The following is a 19971-nucleotide window of genomic DNA, read 5'->3' on the forward strand; positions in this document are numbered from 1 at the left end:
GATCCAGCTGGAATGGGGTAGCTGATCCAACTGCGAGATATTTCATGACCAAATAATAGGAGGGGAGTGGTCGGTTAAAGACATTCCACTGGTGTTCACAGCATAGCGCAGTCGTGGAGCTGAGTACCTGCAGAGAATAAGAAAGGAAGGACCCAAGTGTAAAGCTGAAAGACTAACCACTGCTCAAAAAGAGCAAGTCAATCAAATAAGTACTACACAAGGGAGTGCTCCCCCAACAACGGAATTTTCTTTTCTTCCCGAAGCTATGTATTAAAAAAAAATGTTTGAACAAAACAACCTTATTGCCTTCAAAGTATTCTCCATTACACTTAATAGAGTTGTCAAATCTGTGATTCCATTCTCGGAAACCTTTTTCAAACGCCTCTGTTTGGATGGCGGATAGTACCTTCCTCATTGTTGTTGTTTTTCTTCACCTTTTCTACGTTGTCAAATTGCCGTCCTTTCATGTCCCTCTTTATTCACAGAAACAAAAAGAAATCACACACAGCAAGGTCAGGTGAGTAAGGTGGGTGGGGCAAGAGAGGCATGCTGGTTTTTTCCCAAAACTGGCACACTGAGATGGCTGTGTGAGCAGGTGCATTGTCATGGTGGCAAAAGCAGTCCCCTGCTTGCTTCAAATCAGGCCTTTTTGTCACACATTGTTACACCATCTTTCCAGAACCTCTAAATAGAAAGCTTGATTAGCAGTCTGACCTGGTGGAACGAACTCCAAATGGACTATGAATCCATGGTTCTCATCCATTTGGGAAGTTGACAGATGTCCAGAACAAGGTTTGTCATCAATCAACATTTCACCTTTTTGAAATGAGAAAACCACTCGTACACTTGAGTTCCTCCCTTAGCACTGTCCTTGTAAGCTGTGTTCAACATCACAACAGTTTCTGCAGCATTTTTCCCAAGCAGGAAACAAACTTTCACAGCCACACACTGTTCTCTTAAATCAGCCATCAAAAAAAAAAAAAAAAACAAGGTTTGAGTGAAACTGCTTTTACCAAAAAATACACTGTGACTAGATAGAAACTTCCTAAGGCGACACCACTGGGTGCACTGACTCAGAGCAAGTTGCCTGATGCTCGCCTCGCAGGAAAAATGCGCACTGTGAAAGCTCTGCTCTGCCCAATGCATTTCCGTTGTTTTTTTTTTTGGGGGGGGTAACCCCTCATATAACAAGAGAACCACAAAGGGGGTGTATTTATTTGGTACTTATTTGACAGGAAGGGCAGCTGCTCAAAGTAACCTCTGCTATGTGGTAAGCAGAGTAGTCAGTACCCCACCCTTCCATCTTACCCCAAGTAGGTTTTAAGTATACTTTGGACACAATAAAATATATAGATTTTAAATTAATTTACATAGGTTACATACATGTAACCACCACCTCAATCAATTATTAATTGATGGCCATACCCACTGCCATGCAGTTAATTCTGACTCATAGTGGCCCTAGAGAGCAGAGTAGACCTGCCCCTTTAGATTTCTGAGTCTGTAAACCATGACAGGAGCAGACTGTTTCATTTTCGCCTGCAACATAACTGTGGGTTCTAATCGACGACCTTATGGTTAGCAGCCCAACCCTTAACCCCCTGAGCCATTAGGACTCCTTTTCTTGACAGATAGCCCTTCTAAACTTTTACAACAAGCCTGCATGCATTGTGGTCTTACTCTGTTAGGTTAATACCATTGTCATTTCTATATTCCCAACAGGGATAATTCTAGCCCCATTGCAGAGAAGATGAATCAGACCAGCAGAGCTTGTCTTGCCCAAGGTTCTTCTGGGAGTGAGAAGTAGATTAATCATATCAAAATTACTTGTTTTTACAAGTAGGGAAAGCAAGAGAGAGGAGTCGGAGCGGGAGGATAGCAGTATTTGCACAGGAAGAAAGTGGAACCATTGGGAGAGAAATCAAGGAGCCCCGATGGCACAATGGGTTAAGCTTTTGGCTGCTAAAAGCACCAGCTGCTCCTCAAGAGACAGCTAAGGTTGGCTTCGGTGAGGAATCACGGCCTCAGCCATCCATAGGGGCAGTTCCACTCTGTCCTAGAGGGCCGCTGGGAGTTGGAATTGGCTTGGTGGTGGTGAGTCTGGTTGCAGTTTGGAGAGCAAGTAGGGCCACATCTGGCATGAAAAGGTTGAAGATGAGAAGATGTTTCTACAAATCCCTGCATCATCAGATGCTTGGAATTGTTTTCTGTGTAAAGAATGAAAGTAGTTCCGCTTTGAGGCTCATCAGCTCCTCAGACTAAGTCCCATAAGCTTGTCTGGTATGTGGAGGAAAATTGCTCCGGATAACTTTGCTCTTGACAAAATTGCTCCAGCCGAGTGTTCCAGGAGAACATTCCCATTTTCAGTGGTGTTCTTAGCCAAGCGACCGTCACGGATCATTTTGACCAAAGATTCTATAGAAGAATCCTGATCAAAGTGGGGAAGAATGTAGAACAGAATTTCTAATTCTCAAAGCAGTCTAGGCCTTCTAGATCCATTGAGGTTGAATGAAGCCCCCAACCCCCCCCCCCAAAATAAAACTATTTCTCTGAGATGATCTTTACTCTTTAAACCTTAAAACAAAACTATCCCTTGAAGTCTTCTTTGAACCCCAAACTAGTTTATCCTAATAAATATGTCTGCCTTGAGCCTTGTGCTCTTTTAAACAATCATCTACAGAAGATCAGTTTGACAACGTAGAGGCTTAGAGGGCAGTGAGCTTAAGTCAATGGCGGCAGAACAATTTGGAGACAGAAGGGGAGAATAGTTGCGTAATTCGTAGAATGTAATTGATGTTGCTGAGTTATATATGCAGAACTTGTTTAAATGGTGTGTAATAGTCTATATTTGCACAAAAAAAATCCTATGCTTAATATTTCCTCTTGTATTATTTTGCACCCGGCTAGCTTTTCTGGTTTAGTTAAATCCCATAATTTAATAAATGTGAATCATACATAGCAACTCAAAGAAAACCTAGCAGAACAAGGCAGTCACACGAGGAGGGTAATTAAGCATGTGATGCTGGATCTTAGCTCAAGACCCAAAAATGAATTTGGATCCCCGTTGATATCCCTGAATTCTTTTTTGCTTGTAAATCTTTCTTTGTATTTCTAGAACAGAATTCTGTAGTTGGTTTTTTGCATTCTGTTGTGGGTTTATGCCACCTACTAGGAAATCCTTTGTGAAAGCTAGGGGTATAGCCCATGTGGGTTCTGATCCATGAGGGCCATGCAACGTGGAGGAAGTGCTGGTGGTCTGATTGTTAAAGCACTCAGCTGCTTACCCAGAAGTTGGTGGTTTGCCACCACTAGCCATTCTGTAGGAGAAAGAGATAGCAGTCTGTCTCCTTAAAAATTGCAGTCTTACTAACACTGATTGTAGTGATGATTTTGCCACTCTTCTTGATGGGATTGAACTATTGAATTGTATGATATGTGAATTATATGCAAATGAAACTGTTGAAAATTGCAGCCTTGGAAACACTACTTGGAGCTCGACTCTGACCTCTAATGTAGTTATGAGTCCGAACTGTCTTGACAGCCGTAGGTTATCCAACCTGGGGCACTTGCTGTATTGACTTGCCTCTATCCCACTGAAATGACATGACATGACTAAGTAATAAGACCATCTCGCCCTACTCTGGTCTTCTACTTGATGGATGTGAACAAATCATTGTATTTGATTCACAATTATAGCTGACAAAGTATTTTCACATTTAGACCCTCATTGGATCTTCAAAATAAATCGGAGACTGGAACCAGTACAACCAGGAAAGAACCTAAAAATAATAAAATAATATATGGCTCAAAACCTTTATATGGTGTTCACCTCATTCCCTCCTCTCAGTGGTACTGGGCGGGAGTCTTATCATGCGGTTGTTTGTTTGTTTGTTACAGACAGGGAAACTGAGCTAACTTTTCTTAGGCAATGCAACTACTCATCTTTGCACTGGGACTCTCTCCTGGTCTTCTCCTTGCAAACCAAAGCGCCCTGAGACTGCATATGAATTCACCTAATTCACATCCCTTGAATCACTCTAAATAAATTACTCTAAATTGCCAGTTATCAGAATATCAAACCACATTTACTCTTGCTTATTATTTATGGTTGTTTTTGGATGGTTTGTTAGATTTTTATTTCTCCTGTGTCCTTTTTTCCTAATCTTTATCTGCATGTTCCTTTTGTTTTCCGTTGCTAATTAATCATCCCTTTGAAAGTTTGCTCAAGAGTGGGTAAGTGCACTCTCCTTTCCAAATAACAATGTTTTGCATTGTTATTTTTGTTCCTAAAGGAAATACAGAATAGTTCAAGTGGGCACTAAAATGATCTAATAAATGCCAAGGAGTTGGCATATAACACTTTCTGTTGAAATTGCTTTACTTTTTTATTTTTCCCCATTGGCATTCACAGCGGATTTCTATCTGTGTGGGGGTTTGTTTTCACATTATTATTTAAATTAAATCAACAATACCAGTTAGAGAAGTGGAAAAACTTAGCAACAATCTCAGTAAAATTTCCAAGGTGGGGTTTGCTCATCCGCAAATGGAGAAAATGAGACAGGCTTGACACGGCATTGAGTCGTTACCTGGAGCCAGAATAGGGAGCTCTGGGGCATTACCCAAAGTACCTGAAGATTCCAGAATTGGGTTTTGTTTGTATGTTTGTTTGTTTGTTTGTTTGTTTGGTGGGGGGGCAAAACCATTCACAGTGTCTCAGCTAAATTCCCTTTTGGAAGAATCCTACTACCTTAAACACAGACCCCACCCCAGTAGTTTCACAAATACAATGGTTGGTTTCCTGTAGTAAATTATTTTGGTCTTTTGCTCTGTGGTACTCAGACCAACACACTGCTAGCCATCGTGCATGTGATTTATAAATACGTGCATGTGACTTCACATATCAAAGCCATGGAAAGCTTTGGGTAAAAAACAAGAACACACCCAAACACACACCTGCAGTCAGAATCCTTTAGCTGCCTCTGGGGCTAAGGAAATATACTGGGTCTATGGGCCAGCTGGAATTTCTAAATTGTGTTGTCTAAAACTTACGGACAAATGTGGTGCCTCCCTTCACCTCCCAAACATGCTAATATTTGTCTTTCTGTGTTCTTTAGCATCAATACCACTCAAAAATAGATGAACTAATTGAAGAAACTGTTAAAGAAATGATCACACTCCTGGTCGCAAAGGTAACCTTCAGCTCCAGGTGAAATGTCTCATTGTGCACATTGCTTTGTTCCGTCTGTATTTCCATTAAAATGTAACACGTTAAAAAGTTGAACTGGGTGTTTGTGTTTCTCAGGAAACAAGATTGTACATCACCCAGCCTCAGCTCAGAATGATTTTTCTGATGATCTCGAGCTGTGTGAAGATAAATTGATGAAGTGGCATATGTTAACTTAATAAGAATGTGTCCCCGAACCTTGCGCTGGGTTATGAAAGAGGGGGGGATGTTTGCTTTGTTTATCAGCACTGACAAAGTTAGATCTTTAAATCACGAAAGTGAACTGGTATCACTGCCATCACGAAAACCCCCTCCCCTCTAGTTTCGCATGCAGTGAGAGTCATAATAAAACATAAAAGTCAGATAAAGCTATTTCAGTCACCCTCATGAATTATAGAATTCTATCTAAGTAATGCTGATTAGGAAGACATTTATATCTGCCAGTGCAAAACTTCTGTTTCCCCCAAATTACTGATAAAATACAAATAAAAATAGATCCGATTAAATGTAGTGCTAATATGTAACGTTAAAAAAACGCTGCTATGTGCAATTTTGGATTTTGAAAATGCGCACTTAATATTATCACATGCGAGATGCAATTCAATAATATTTTGTCACTTTGAACTTCTGTAACACTCTCTATTTGCAATCACATAATAATGAAGGCAAAGCCGGATAAGTCAAATATTCCTATAGAAAGGCAATCTCCTCTTTTCCCCGAAGTCTGGAACCGAATCCCAGAGCACCGAAATGAGCAGAGGTCTCGATCCGTCTCTGTGCACTCGTGAAGAGTCGGTCGCTCCTCGGGCTGGGCTATTGAGTTGAAAATCATCAGTTTTTTCTCTCCTTCTTTGCTGCTTCTCTAGTTTGTTACTATCTTGGAAGGAGTCCTGGCAAAATTATCGCGATATGATGAAGGGACTTTGTTTTCATCATTTCTGTCATTTACTGTAAGTACAGAGCTTTCTTGTCTGCTTATCACTTAATTTGGGGTTTTATTGGGGGAGGTGGGTACTATAGTGTCATGTGTTTTTAGTGTGTATATGTGTGTTTTAATTGCATTCCACTTCCAAAGTGTAAATATTAACACTCGTAGAGTTGGTGGAACATTTAATAACAGCAAATATTCCAAAATCATGTGTACATATTTTTTAAATACGATACGTATATAACTATAAATGTACTATAACTGTAAAGTAGAAATGCTATAAGTACATCGTATATTGATATGCATATTTATAAAATGTAAATGCTATATGAATACACACACACATACACACATCTTTCTATGTGTATGTCAAAAAAGGTGACTACCTGAGTACACCTCAGCTCTCGGGGCTACCATGTCCTCACCTCTAAATGAGGACAGTCCTTTGTCAAGGTTGTGCAATGAAATCTGTACATCTGTACTGCTTGCAAACTCGAGAGGGCTTCCAGAAGTTTATGAGGAAAAAAATCCATTATTTCCTAACTCATTTTCCACAAATGTCTGAAGCCGCCTCATACGTCATTTTGGTCCTCATTGTGTTCGGTATGTTTTTCTTAACTGAATGCTGAACAGTCAGGAGCTCTCACAGAGAAGCCCAGATTTCAGGGCCTGTTGAAAAAGTGCATGATGGGCAGCCCGGGCCTGCGTGTCTGCAAAGCAGCCACCCACGGGAGCTGAGTCGAGATAGTGCCACAGAGCCAATGGACTTGCTGGTGGTTTGTCCGAGCTTGCTCTTGCTGCTTCCCTCATTCCCTAGTTACCTCCCTGGGCAGGGGGCACTGAAGTCATAACCCCTGGAGCAAAAGAACTCTGAATCCTTCCAACGTCTGACATGCTCCGATTTTGTGTCCCTTTTGACGTGGTAAAGAGAAGGGAGCTTTACTTCCCACAGATAAAGGGTCCAAGAAGAGGGCTGTTCTATCTGGGCTACGTCAGGGCCAGGCAGGCACCGGGCCTCTGTGCTTCCTTGCCGTTTCTAACAGCAGATTTGGGGTGGGTCTGACACCGTAAGAAAGGCGATTGACTTAGAGCTCACCGTGCGTGAGTCTCTAAGCCAGCCTTACTTTCTGAGGATTCTCCCAGACAGGCCTTGAACGCCAAGACAAGATGTGGCATGGGGAGACAGGGAAGCACACCATCGCCGTATAGTCCTGTGGAACTGGGTCCAGCTCCCAGGATGGTCCTTAACCAGCTGTGTGATCTTGAGCAAGTGTCCAATGCTCTCTGAGCTTCTGTTTCCATCTCTGCAAGGAGGAGGTGGTAGAGCAGAACAATATGTCCCACACAGAGCTGCTGGAGACAGCAGTGTCAGTGAAATGGCTTAACATAACCCTCACAGGCATAGGCCCCGAGAGACGACAGCCATTGTTAACTAGGTTCTCCCTAGAGGGAGCCCAGTGGTATCGTAGCTTATAAATTTGGGTCGCTAGCCACAAATTCTGCCATTTGAAAACATTAGCTGTCCATCGGGAAAAAAGAGAAGGCTCTTTTCTTCCCATAAAGATTTTCAGTCTCGGAAACCCATAGGGCAGTTCACCTCTGTCACATGGGGTCTCTATGAGTCAGATTCATCCCAGTGACAGTGAGTTCGGTTAGGCTTGAGGATCTCTGTGAATTGAGATCAACTCAAGGACAGCACAGTTTATTTGTTTTGTGTTTATTATTATGATAAGATGCAAACATACACATACACCATCTCTTCTAATTCTACCAACACTGGTCTTTGTCCAACCCATGCATTGCTCTTCCTGGGACTTAAGAGAATTCGTGAAAAACACATTTAAAATCCATTCTGGAGAGCAGGCACGAACCTCCATGCCCAGGTTGTTCTCACGAGAGAGCACGGACCTTCCCAGGTGTCAGGCCTGAAATCAGTCCCAGAAGCAGGATGCTCTCTCCGTGCCTGGAGTTTATTGGTGACGGTGGTGTGGCAAGGGAATGCTGACCAAAGGAAGCTTCCGTTTCACTCTGTAGAACCACTCATCAGAAGCCACAGCTGAAAGGAAAGCTCTCCCAGTGTCCCTCCAGTAACAAAGAAAGCAAAGCCAGGCTCTAAGAGGGGGAATGATTGGTCTGTTTGCATCTCAAAGGGCAGACAAGTGAATCCCCTGCCAGTTTCTCCCTATCACCACCACCACCTCCACCACCAAAGCGCATCAGAGACAGAGAGAGACAGAGAGAGAGAGATTGAGATTCAACTGGCAATTGCCTGGCACTAGAAGGCAGATGGGCAAACGAGTGGGGCTGATTTATAAAGAAGGATTTCGGGGCACATGAGTGGGAAATATCAGACAATCCTACATTCTTGGGGGAAGTGGTGGAAAGAGGCTCAATGCAGCATTTCTGAAGTAGAAAAAGTTCCTTTGATGCCCCAAAATGAGATCACTTATTTTTTTCCTTTTTGAGCCTTCGTTTTGAACAACTGTTTTTTTTTTGGGGGGGGGGGGCGGTTTCCCAACTGTTTTTATTGCACTAAACTTTGGGAAACCAAGAAAGTAGAATGCCATTCCCCTACCCCAGGGTCCCCACCTTTGTGCCAGACTTAGAACAGTGAGGCATCAGGAGCAAGAACAGGCCCCCGCAGGTTCCCATGGGCAGGCCGGTAAGCCAGGACCCCTAGGACATCCCGTTCCGCACAGGAGTCTGCCGGCTGCAATCCCCATCGCCCGTCTTCCTTGCCTGAGACACTTTGCAGTCTCACAACCTGCCGCGAAAGGCTCATCCTTGCAGAGCAGTTGTGTGCCTGTCACCGGCTGTGGAGCTTCCCTTCCTTTAGTGACACGTCTCCCACATGCTTGGCCACCCAGAGGCCGAAAGCACCCACGTATCATGAGCAGCCTGAGTTCTCATCTCCTGCCGTCATCCCAGTGTTGGAGGCTGCACTCATCCATCCTGAGCTCCTGCCCAAATTCCAATTCCAACAGGCCTTTAAAGGCTTCCTGAAGCACATCCTGCCCCCCCCCCCACACACACACCAAGTCACAGTGACCCTGTAGGACACAAGAGAACTGCCCCTATGGGTTTCTGGGGCTGTAACTCTTTACAGAAGCTAAAAGCGTCATCTTTCTCCCTAAGAAGAGCTGGTGGGCTTGAACAACTGACCTTACGGCTCTCCTTCCTGCAGCCCAGTTGTGTTCATTCTTTACGCAAGAGTGGAGTGGAGGTCAAAGGGCTGAGCAGAGGCAGCAGGGGCGAGGGGAAGGAAGCTTGGCATCAGAAGTGAGCGAACCACCCGGGAGACCCGAGACACTGGACAAAAGGGTGCAGGCAGTATGGACCCTCTGGCGCGGTTCCCTTCTTATCCCATCCTTCAAGTGTGCCTGTGCACCTACCACATCCCCACCTCAGCACGCCTGCCAAGCCCCAGCCATGTGCTCTGCCCCCCAGAAAGCTGACAAGCATCGACAAATATGCCACCCTTTCCCCCCTCTTTCTCCCACTGAGCGCCTCCTTTCCTGGGTGGGCTTGATTTCACGGTCCAAGCCAGACATCTTGGAATCTGTCTGCAGTGGCATGGAGCAGGCAGGAATATTTATTTCTTGTCTCCATCTGCATTGCTTCCTCTCTGGGAGAGGCGGTGGGGGGAGGAGGCAGTAGGAGATATGGCTTTTGCGTGCCAGCCCAGCATGCCCCTCCTCCCCTCACTCCCCAGCCTCAGCAGCAGTAGCAGCCTGGGATTGATGGAGGCAGGCACCCCTCGAACTTTTGGAAGATCAGCCCAGTTGGAAGATACAATTAGCAACCATCCGCCCATTTCCCTCGACTGCAAGATGTGCTTTTGTGGGGGCTGCTTGCTTGCAAGTGTCCTTGTCTTGTGGGTAGCCTGTTTTGCTGTTCTTTTAAGAGGCCAAGGAGTGGGGAGGTGGTGTGAGCAGGTGCTCCAGCGCCTCCACCAGCAAGTTCAACCTTCCCCTCAGTCATCTCCAGGTGTAAACCAACAGGCTCGTTTGGAATCCAGGCGTGCATCCATCCATTTGCCTAGTCACTCACCCAGAGTGTATGTTTTGCACACCTGTGTACCATGCAGGAGTCCCTGAGTAGCACAAACACTTGCACACCTGGCTACTAGCCAAATGGTTAGCAGCTGAAGTCATCCACTCAGAGGTGCCTTGTCAGAAAGGCCTGGCAATCTGCTTCCGTAAAGATTCTAGCTAAGAGCAGCCTATAGAGCATATCTACTCCATAACACATGCATCATAATTAACTAGACAGCCATGGGATTGGGCTTGGGGGATGGAACCTGCATTGTGCTAGGTTTTAGGGACATGTCAGTGAACACAACAGAGCACAACATGACGCTGTGTTCTCTGCCACTACCGACTTTATGTTTAGTAAAGGGCTCGGCAAGGCCGTGGCAGCTGGGGGAATGCCACAACAGGGCATAACGTGGAGGGAGAGGAGGTGGCTGGTGGCATTACTCCAGCTAGGCTGGCCACAGGAGTCTCTTGCAGGAGGTGACATGGGAGCTGAAACATGAAGGAGCCAGCCATTGGTAAACCAGGGGAAGGACCCACTGGGGGGAAAACTGTAATTGTACTGGTCCAAATGCAGGAAAGCCAGAGCTCATTTTGAGGGATATTTTTGGAGTCCTGGAAACAGGGTTTAGGGCTTGAGAGGATGTTGGCAGTGGAGAATCGATCAGAGGAGGCAAAAGTGGAAGACCCAAGAACTGTGATGTTTGGGAGCTCAGCTGAGCCAAGGGCCCTGAGAGTCAGTAGGGTACCTGGGTATAGCCCAGGGTCCAGAGACCGGAAATGGGGTCCCAGCTCTGCCCCCACCTTGGCTTTTGACGTCCTTCCCTGGGAAACGACGTCAGTTATATGAGATGACTGTGTACATCTCGAATAGCATCGGTTTGGACATCTAAATCAGAAGCCATTGCTCCTATTCCTCAAGCACTTGCTAAGTGCCAGGCCCAGGGCTAAGTGCTCTAACTCTATTTTTCTTGTTAAGTCGTCTGAATAATTCCATCTTTGCCTCCAGTGCTATTCTGCAGGAGATGGAATGGACACTCAGGGAGATTGCCTTCCCAGTGCAACCTGCATACTTGCTCCAAGTAAATTTGGGAGCCTCTGAGGAGGAGGGGAGAAGTAGGAGAACCCCACTTCCTGCCCCTGCTGCAGACCCATCAGGAAGGGGTCTTTTGTTGGGAATGGCACATGAGCTACTTGACTGCCTTTCCAGGCACTAGATAATGAAGTCAGTTGTCATTGTTGATGTTGTTTGTTGCCATCAGGTTGACTTCGTCTCATGGCAACCTTAGGTGTGACAAAACAAAGCATTTCTCAGGCTTGCACTGTCTCCTGATCCCTGGTGTATCTGAGCCCATTGTTGCCTCCCGTGTCAGTCGCTCTTCCTCGGGGTCTCCCTCTTTTACACTGACCCTCTCCTTTACGGACATAAGAGCCTCTTCTAGTGATTGGTCTTTCAGATGCCATGTTCAGTATAAAGTGACCCCAAGACTCATCATGCAAGCTTCTGCTAAGAAATATTTTGGTGGGTGTATTTGTCCTAAGGCTGATTTGTCTGTTCTTCTAGCAGCCCATGGTATTTTTAATATTCTTTACCAACAGCACACTTCAAATGACTCATTCTTTTTCTGACTTCCTTTTGAATATCCATTTTCTCGTGCAATTGAGGCAATGAAAAAGACCCTGGCTTGAGTCAGAAGCACCTTAATCAGCCAAAGGACATCTGTACTTTTTAAAACTGTGAAGAGGTCTTTGGCCACATTTCCCCACTCTTGGGTTTCTGTGTCCATGGATGGTGATGGTCAATCCAAGGAGAATGAACTCATTGACATTGACATTTCTTCTCCAATTTATCATGATGTTGTTTATCGGTCCAGTTGTGAGGCTTTTCATTTTCCTGTCTCTGTTTTGTTGCTCATTACCACCACGCGGATTCTAACTCATGACAACCCCTCACATGCAGAGTAGAACTGTTCCCCGGGCTTTCCTAGGCAGTGAGCTTTCACAAGCAGAGACCTGTCAGCGTTACCAGGGTCGATTTGCACCACCAATCTTTTGAGTAGTAGCTGAGTATCTAACCATTGGAGGCAAGCTGGGTCTCCTTTTCGTACTAGTATTTGGTATTTATTGAATTTATACCACGGGTCAGGCATGATGCTGTGGGATCAGTATGCATTGTCTTCTTTGTTCTTTACAATCACCCTTTGCAATGCATCGTATTATTCTTCTCATTTTACAGATAAAGTTTGATTACCTGTCCAAAGTTACACAGCTACTAAGAGGGTACCTTAAATTTCTTTATCATTATCATAGCCAGCAGGTACCCTGGTGCTATAGGGGTTATGAATTGGACTGTGATCCACATGGTTGACAGTTCGAAACCACCGGCAGCTCTTGGGAAAGACTGGGCCTTCTACTCCTGTAAACAGTTGTAGTCTCAGAAACCCATGGGGCGGGGGGTGGGGGGGCACGGTCAGTCAGCATTGACTCGATGGTAGTGAGAATCATAACTAGAATGTTACTCCCACAGATGCACAAAGCCCATTGTGGTTCAGTCCGTTCCAAATCAGAGCAACCTTGTGGGACAGAGTAGAACTGCCCCATACTGTGTGCAAGGCTAAAAATCTTTAAAGAAGCAGACTTGCACGTCTGGAGTGGCTGTTGGGCTCAAACCACCAACATATCGGTGTGCATCCACCCAAAGCATCCACCTCACCACCAGGGCTCCTTACAGATGCGCCCAAACCAACGCAAATCCATTACTGTGAAGTTTCAGGCAGCTTCATCTTTCTCCCATCAAGAAGCAGAGGCCCTCATGAATAAAGTCCATTAGCCATAGACCCTGTGTGATGTAAAAGATTAGTGCCCACTTCTGCTCACTCAAAAGTTAGGGGTTCAAGTTCACTCCGATGAGCCCAGTGCAACTCGGACAGAGTCCGAATCGGACTCTAACTGACTCCAAGGACCGTCCGCTAACGGAAATATAGCTAAAGCATGCGAGCAGTAAAAATGGTTGATAAACTTTTCACCAGCCAGCCAACTTCTCCGTCACATCGCTGTAATGGGCATATTCAAACACCCCCCAGTTCCCTGTGGCTTTTCAGATCATCTTTATGCCTTTTGATGTTAGTTTCCTTTCTTCCACCCATGTTTCCAGAGTGACTACTATGTGTAGGCGCTGGGAGCTCAGCGATGGATGCGGAGGACAATGTTTCTGCCTTCATAGAAAGCTCATTTGCATGAGAGACACATTCTGAGCCAGTCACTAGCGAGCGCAGGGAGACGTAGTGGATGCGGTGGGACAGCAAAAGTATGCCACCTTACCTGGGAGGGCAGGAATGAAATGATGTTTGTGCTAAGACCTACCTAAAGGATAAGTAACATCTTAAGTGGCCCCTCACAAAAGAATAAGAATGTTTCTAGGTACAAAGACCTGAAGGAAAAAAGACGGGATATTTTGGGAACTGGGAGAAGCTCATGGTGACCCAGGGTTGAACTTGAACTTGAACAGAAAAAGGGTATAAAGAATGGGATGGAGCCAAAAGCCTTGCAGGGGGCTGATCATGAAGACATCCTCCCCCCCGCCCCTTCTCCCCCTGGTGTGGAATTTAGGGCTTTTCCTTAGGGGTAGTACCACAATTAATTATGCTGCAGAAGGTAAGAGAGGTCAAAGAGAAACCATCTCCCTGTCACAAGCTTGGTGCCGGGTTGATGGGCTCCTAATTTTGAACCTTTGAGTTGATTCCTTCTAGTTCATTTTGATTTCGTAAACCAACCAAAACACCAGTCCCCCCAGAGTTAGGGAACTATGGAGCACTCACCTGCCATGCCTTCCTCTGACTTCTTTCATCAGCAGCTCCCCGGTGGTTCCGAACCTGACATCTCCTCTGGGATTTGTGACAGATTGTTTTATCACCTGGTAGGACGCCCTCATTTCTGGTTCAGGCTTTGAAAATGCCATCGACATTGAGCATACCTGCCATCCCAAGCAAACGCTTCAGAAGCGTCTCAAAGGGAAACAAAACAAAAAGAACCCCCAAGCATCCAACGTTAACCGTTTCCCTTAATACTCTGTAGTTGGACAGATTTAGATTATTCAAAGTGAACATAAGACAGACACAGTATTTTCTCCAGACTGTGAGATGCTGAGCGACTGGGTCACAGAAATGCCAGCCATGAAAGAAATGCCGAATAAACATATACTTAGCTTCAAACAGAAATGAACTGTTCTGCCATTAAAAGGTGGAGTTACAGACCCTGCCCTGACCGCCAAACCATATGCAGAGAGAAACTTGTCAGCAGAAAGAGAGTAAAATGGGAGTGTGAAGCCCAGACTCACAGAAGTGAGGGCAGCATACTGACGATCCCCAAGCCTTGTTTTCTTCATCTGTAGAGTGGGCACACCAATCCCGGCTTCAGAGAGCCATGTGGGATTGGATTCAAGATTAAATGAGCTGTAGGCGGGGCATGATACCTAGCCTACAGTAGGTGTTCTTAGCCTGATCGTCATCTTACTCAAAACTGTAGGAAGTTTTAACTGACCCTAGTTAAAGCTTTTACCCATGTGTGTTCTCTACTGTTTGGTCTTTAGTATTTTTCTTGGGGCAATTTAAATGGTTATCTGTAACTGTATTAGCCAGAATTTTCTTTTTAACATGCATTTCAGCACATTCTTATATTTTAAAAAAATGATTTGAGAGATTTTTCATTATTTTTAGCATCCTGTATTAGACTTTATTTCTTGAAGAGCCTTTCACTGACATATGGTCTTTAGAATGCCTGTCGAACTAGCCAGAACATTTGCTTACCCAGAATTGTGTGCTCCATTCTCTAAGCATCTTTTGATTTGAATCTGGTTTGCTTCCATCTGCATGGAGGTTGCTTGTTTGTTTCACCTCTGGCTCATGCTGCAGTGTAACTTTGCTAAATTAATAAAATCCTGGACTTAGTTTGCTGCCCTGCAAAGTGGGCATAGTAATGGTAACAACTCTTACTGCCATTGAGTCACTGCCAATTCCTAGTGACTGTAGAGAACAGGATAGAACTGCCGCTGTGGATTTCTGAGACTGTAAATCTTTATGGGAGTAGAAAGCCTCATTCTTCTCCCAAGGAGTAGCTGGTGGTTTTGAACTGCTGACCTTGTGATTAGCAGTCCAACATCGTGCACCAGGGTTCCTACAATAATGATGCCCCCTACTTTAAAGGGTGTTATCAGAATTAAATGAGAAAATGTCATGTAACTAGCACAGGTAAGCATTTGATACCTGTGAGGTAGTGTTACACTTATTGTGATGATTATTATGCTTATATGTTGGGTACTGAGAATTGGAACCAGCTACCAAATCAGCTGCTGTTTTAAATGGCCGCCACATATAAATTACTGAACCAGAGTTTGTAGTGACAGAAAGGGTCAGGCTGTGTTGTCTGGAGAAACAAAACTAGTGACACTTATCTATGTAAAAGAAGCATTGTTTTATCAAGAAGGGGGACCCAGCCCAGTTCAACGCAAATCCATAGGTCCCAAGTCCATACGTCTGTGTCTAGCCAGGGCCCTCTTCAGACTCCCACAGCTGCAAGACAAAAGCACAAAGGTGAGGGGGGAGATGGGAAGGTCACAGGCTAGTGAGTCCAAGTCACCTGGATCCAAGGTCAGGAGAAACATGGTGGGGCACCAAGAGCTCTCGGGGTTAGACGGCCCACTTGGGGCCACCCTCGGAGGCAGGCACGGAGCCTCAGCAAGCAGGAAGGCAAAGGGGCGAGGAGCGAGGGAGAAGTTTCCACTTTCTGCCTTTTAAAGAGGCCACTCTCCCAAGGAGGCTTCATCAGGCTTGGGCTTGATTAAGAGACTGGACTCTACCCCTATGCTTGCGTACAAATTCAAGTTGACCGAAAACCTAACTATCACAGAAAGATCAAGTGAAACGTTCTCTCTGTTGTCCTGGATTTTCTGTCTTGAATGCATACAGTGGGAGAACCTCCCTACGTCTCTGGTCCTGTGCTTCCGGTTGTGTGTTGTAACTGTGTGGGCTTCTCCCTGGTCACTAGAGCTGGTTCTTCCCGATAGAGCGCTTAGTTATGGTGATAGGCTGAACTGACTTGGTAGGAGGATTTATGTCACAATAATCAGAAAACACTGCTAAATTAGGCTTTATTTTTGTGGGGGGGGGGAGCCTATTTACCAATATACAATTGAGCACTTCCCGAGTATGAGAGACTTACCAACTGGGACCTGAGATGTCAGATGTTGCGGAGACTGCGCTTGATTTAAAGCCCATTCACGTTGTGGAAGGGCTATCCCCTGCCCAGTCCTCTTCTCATCGTTCTCTTCGTGGTACCAAGGAGAGTTTTACCGTCTAATGCTTCCCACTGCTCTAAAACTTCTGACCTTCACACGTAACAGGGAGAGCCCCTGCCTTCAGCACCTTTGGTCGTTGACCGTGACTGCTCGTCATTTAGTAACTTTGCTTGTGTCATGTTGTATTTCTTTTCACCCTTCTGTGAGTGAATGCAATGTTAATTTTTTATCAATTCATGAACATGTTACAAAGCTCCTCTTTGTGATTAAGTATTTTAAACGTGAGCCAATGACAAGAAGGCTATTAAGTAAATGTACTACAGATGGCAGGCAGGCTGTAGCCAAAAGCAGGAAGGTGGATCACTGCTTGAAGTTTGGGGGATATTGACACACTCTAAACTCGCTGCCACGGAAGAGAACTGCCCTGTGCTTTTCTGGGACTGTACATCCTCACAGGAGCAGAAAGCCTCATTTTTCTATTTCGGTGCATTTTTCCACATCGACTGATAGATTTGAACTGCTGACCTTGTGGTTAGCAGCCCAACCTGTAACCCACTAAGCCGCCAAGGCTCCTAACCACCCCATCTTGCACTCGTGGAAACTGAAGCCAGAGATGGAAATTACTTACATGGGTGTGTAGTTGCAGAGCCAAGAGGTCCGCAGTTGGAGTGCCCCCCCCCCCCCAGCGTTTGCTACTCCTAGAAAGATTGAGAAGCTACGAAAATTACAGGGGCAGTTGTTCCCCTCTGTCCATGGGGTCCCTGTGATTGGGAATGGACTCGCTGGCACAGGGGTTGGTTTGAGTCAGTTACAGAAGAAGAAAGGGTTGGGGGGCTCATTTCTGAGCCCCAGCTTCTTCGCCTGGAGGGTCGGGATGCTCTGACTGTGGCAGCAATGACGTAAACGGCCTACACCATCAAGTTCAGGCGGAGGCAGCTTCGCGGGGGAAGAAGGTAGCGCGCGCAGCAGCATCCCTGGTCATCCTGACCACGCAGCAGCATCCCTGGTCATCCTGACCACGCAGCAGCATCCCTGGTCATCCTGACCACGCAGCCCTCGGGAGCGAAGCACCAGTACCCGCAGGAGCTGGGAATGGGCGCAGGACACGGCCCTGGTTCTATTCATGCTTGCCTTCTGTCAGAGGGTCTCTTGTGTTGAGAGATGTTCAAATCACAGCGTAAACCCCACAAAAGGCCAGACAGACAGATGTCTTCACTTGTCAGCCACCAAACGTATGCCTTTGTGCCTGTTTGGGGGCTTGAAAAAAGTTTTGGCTGCAGGTTGGACCTCGGCAAGCGCATCTGCTCCTAGAGCCACCTCTGAAGTCAGACGGACTTCTGCCTGTTGCGCCTCTAGCTGCGCACCTTTCAGTCAGTCACTTCCCGTCTCCTGGCTTTGGGTTCCTTACCTGGAATGGTTCTGATCACGTGGCCTTGTGGTGCCCAGTAACTGCTTCTATGGGGCTTCCCCTTGTGCCAGGGAAACAGCCAGCATGCCGCCATGGTTATGTCTTCCCGACAGGAAGAGGGTGGGTTTGATGGCGTCCTTGAGCCTTGTGAAAAATCCTCTCTGGGAATGGAGGCTTGGGACAAGAACATGGGAAAACTGGAAGCAAAAACAGCTCTGCTTCAGTCAGGCATCTGCTTGGAAGCCCCAGGAGGGAAGAGATGAGAACACACACTTCCTGGACCCATTCTCGAAGCACAGCACCCTGAGCAACGGGAGACGCGAACAATTCTCCTCGTTAATGAGCCTGGGGCTCCTAATCACTACATGGAACAGAATCTCTTTTTTAATAGAGATCATTTCTCTGCCTCTTGTCCAACTCCCCAGCAGTGCGGGCACTTCTTTGGTTAATGAAGTCAGCGGCTTTGAGTCGGAGTGGGATGGACTTCAGGAGGGTTTATTACTCTCATTACTATGATAATGGTTCGGTCCCAATCAATATTTATGAACATGCACAGAAGCTGCAATCAACCAGTAGCTTTGTAATGCCTGGTTTTCATGTTCTGGCCTAAGGCAGCTTTAGGGACAGCCTGAACTTTCTGCTGGGGCCCTCTACCTGCCCCAGGACCCCTTGGTAACTCTACAATTGGCTCGCCAAGGTCATTTGGGAACACCCAGGATATATAAAGGTAGCTGCCCTGTTTGTTGTAATGAGTGAATACTATTAAAAGATAGCACTCTCTCCAAAGCACTTGTGTGCGCATTGTCTGGTTTTCAATTTTAGACTTTGTAAAGCGGCTGGCAGAAAAGGTATGACCCTCTCCGGGCCACCAATACAGGCGAGAGTCCTTCGAAATCAGACCTAAAATAAAAAATGAGTTACCAGTCGAGTTAGCGCCAACTCATGGCAACCCTGAGTATGCCCGAGTTGAAGTGCACTCCATAGGGTTTCCAGCGGCTGGTTTTTCAAAAGCAGACCACCGGGCCTTTCCCCTGAGGTCCTTCTATAACTCACCGACAATAGAGGTTCCTCTGTAGCTGGCAACACGCTCAGGCTGATTCTGTCTCCTACGGACCATATAGGACAGAGTAGAACTGTGCCATGGGGTTTTTGAGATAGACGTCTTTTCAGAAGTAGACCGTCTCATCTTTCTCCCGCGGAGTGGCTGATGACTTCGAACCACTACCTTTTGGTTTACCAGCTGAACACTTAAGCCACTGTGCCACCAGGATTACTTGAGGTCCTCCTGGTGAGCTCAAACCTCCAACCTTCAAGTTAGTACCCAAGCACATCACTGCTTGTGCCACCCGGGTGTTCAAATCCTTGCTCGGCTGCTTCTTACCTGTTTTTCCAGGGGTGGAGGGGATGTGGGGGGGATCCAACAACTTCAAGTCTCTGAGCCCTAATTTGTTCATGAGTGAAGAAAGGGGATGAGCTTCTAGGAGAATTAAATAAAATAGTTAAATATAGACATTCAGTTGTTATTGAGTGCATCCACATTTTTATGTACTATGTGTCGGTCAGAGATTTGAAACCACCAGCAGCTCCTCAGGAGAAGGTGCGATGTTCTGTCCCCATAATGAGGTAGAGTCTTGGAAACTCCCACAGGGGCACTGCTACTTTGTCCTGCAGGGTCGCCGTGATTCAGAATCATCCCAGTGGCAGTGAGGAAATGACATTACAAGGATCAGGTGTTTCTGTGTTGTCTGTGAAAAAACCACACTACCCATTGATTTTCCCAATGTCACACAACCAGTAATGCAGAGAGCAGGAGGAAAAAAACCCAAATTCCAGTATTGGAATCCAATATTCTCTTTCCCGTTTTTTGGGAAAATGTTAAACACTGATTCCATTTATAGGCAAGTTAGGGGAAATCTTATTTTAAAACATTTCAAACAACATTCTAGCATTTAGCTACTCCCTTTCTAATGCAACTCAAACGATGACAGCCAATGGTCCTTTTTTATTGAACAGTGACTATCTGGTGAATTCTTGTGAGAAACCTTAAGTGTCAAGGTGGACCTGGCCCTTCTAGAGAGGCCAGTG

At 45.8% G+C, this 19971-nt stretch overlaps 1 protein-coding gene across 2 annotated transcripts in view; it reads left to right on the forward strand.

Moving 5' to 3' along the window:
• CADPS (calcium dependent secretion activator) overlaps nt 1–19971 on the forward strand; it is a 534502-nt gene that overhangs the window by 450247 nt on the left and 64284 nt on the right. For both annotated transcript variants that reach the window (XM_075549950.1, XM_075549951.1), the window contains 2 exons: nt 5115–5189; nt 6091–6174. In XM_075549950.1, the coding sequence (XP_075406065.1) occupies nt 5115–5189; nt 6091–6174 (159 nt within the window). The remainder of the gene's footprint in view (nt 1–5114; nt 5190–6090; nt 6175–19971) is intronic.

This window comes from Tenrec ecaudatus, chromosome 5 (assembly GCF_050624435.1).
Source record: "Tenrec ecaudatus isolate mTenEca1 chromosome 5, mTenEca1.hap1, whole genome shotgun sequence".
Classification (NCBI taxonomy): Eukaryota; Metazoa; Chordata; class Mammalia; order Afrosoricida; family Tenrecidae; genus Tenrec; species Tenrec ecaudatus.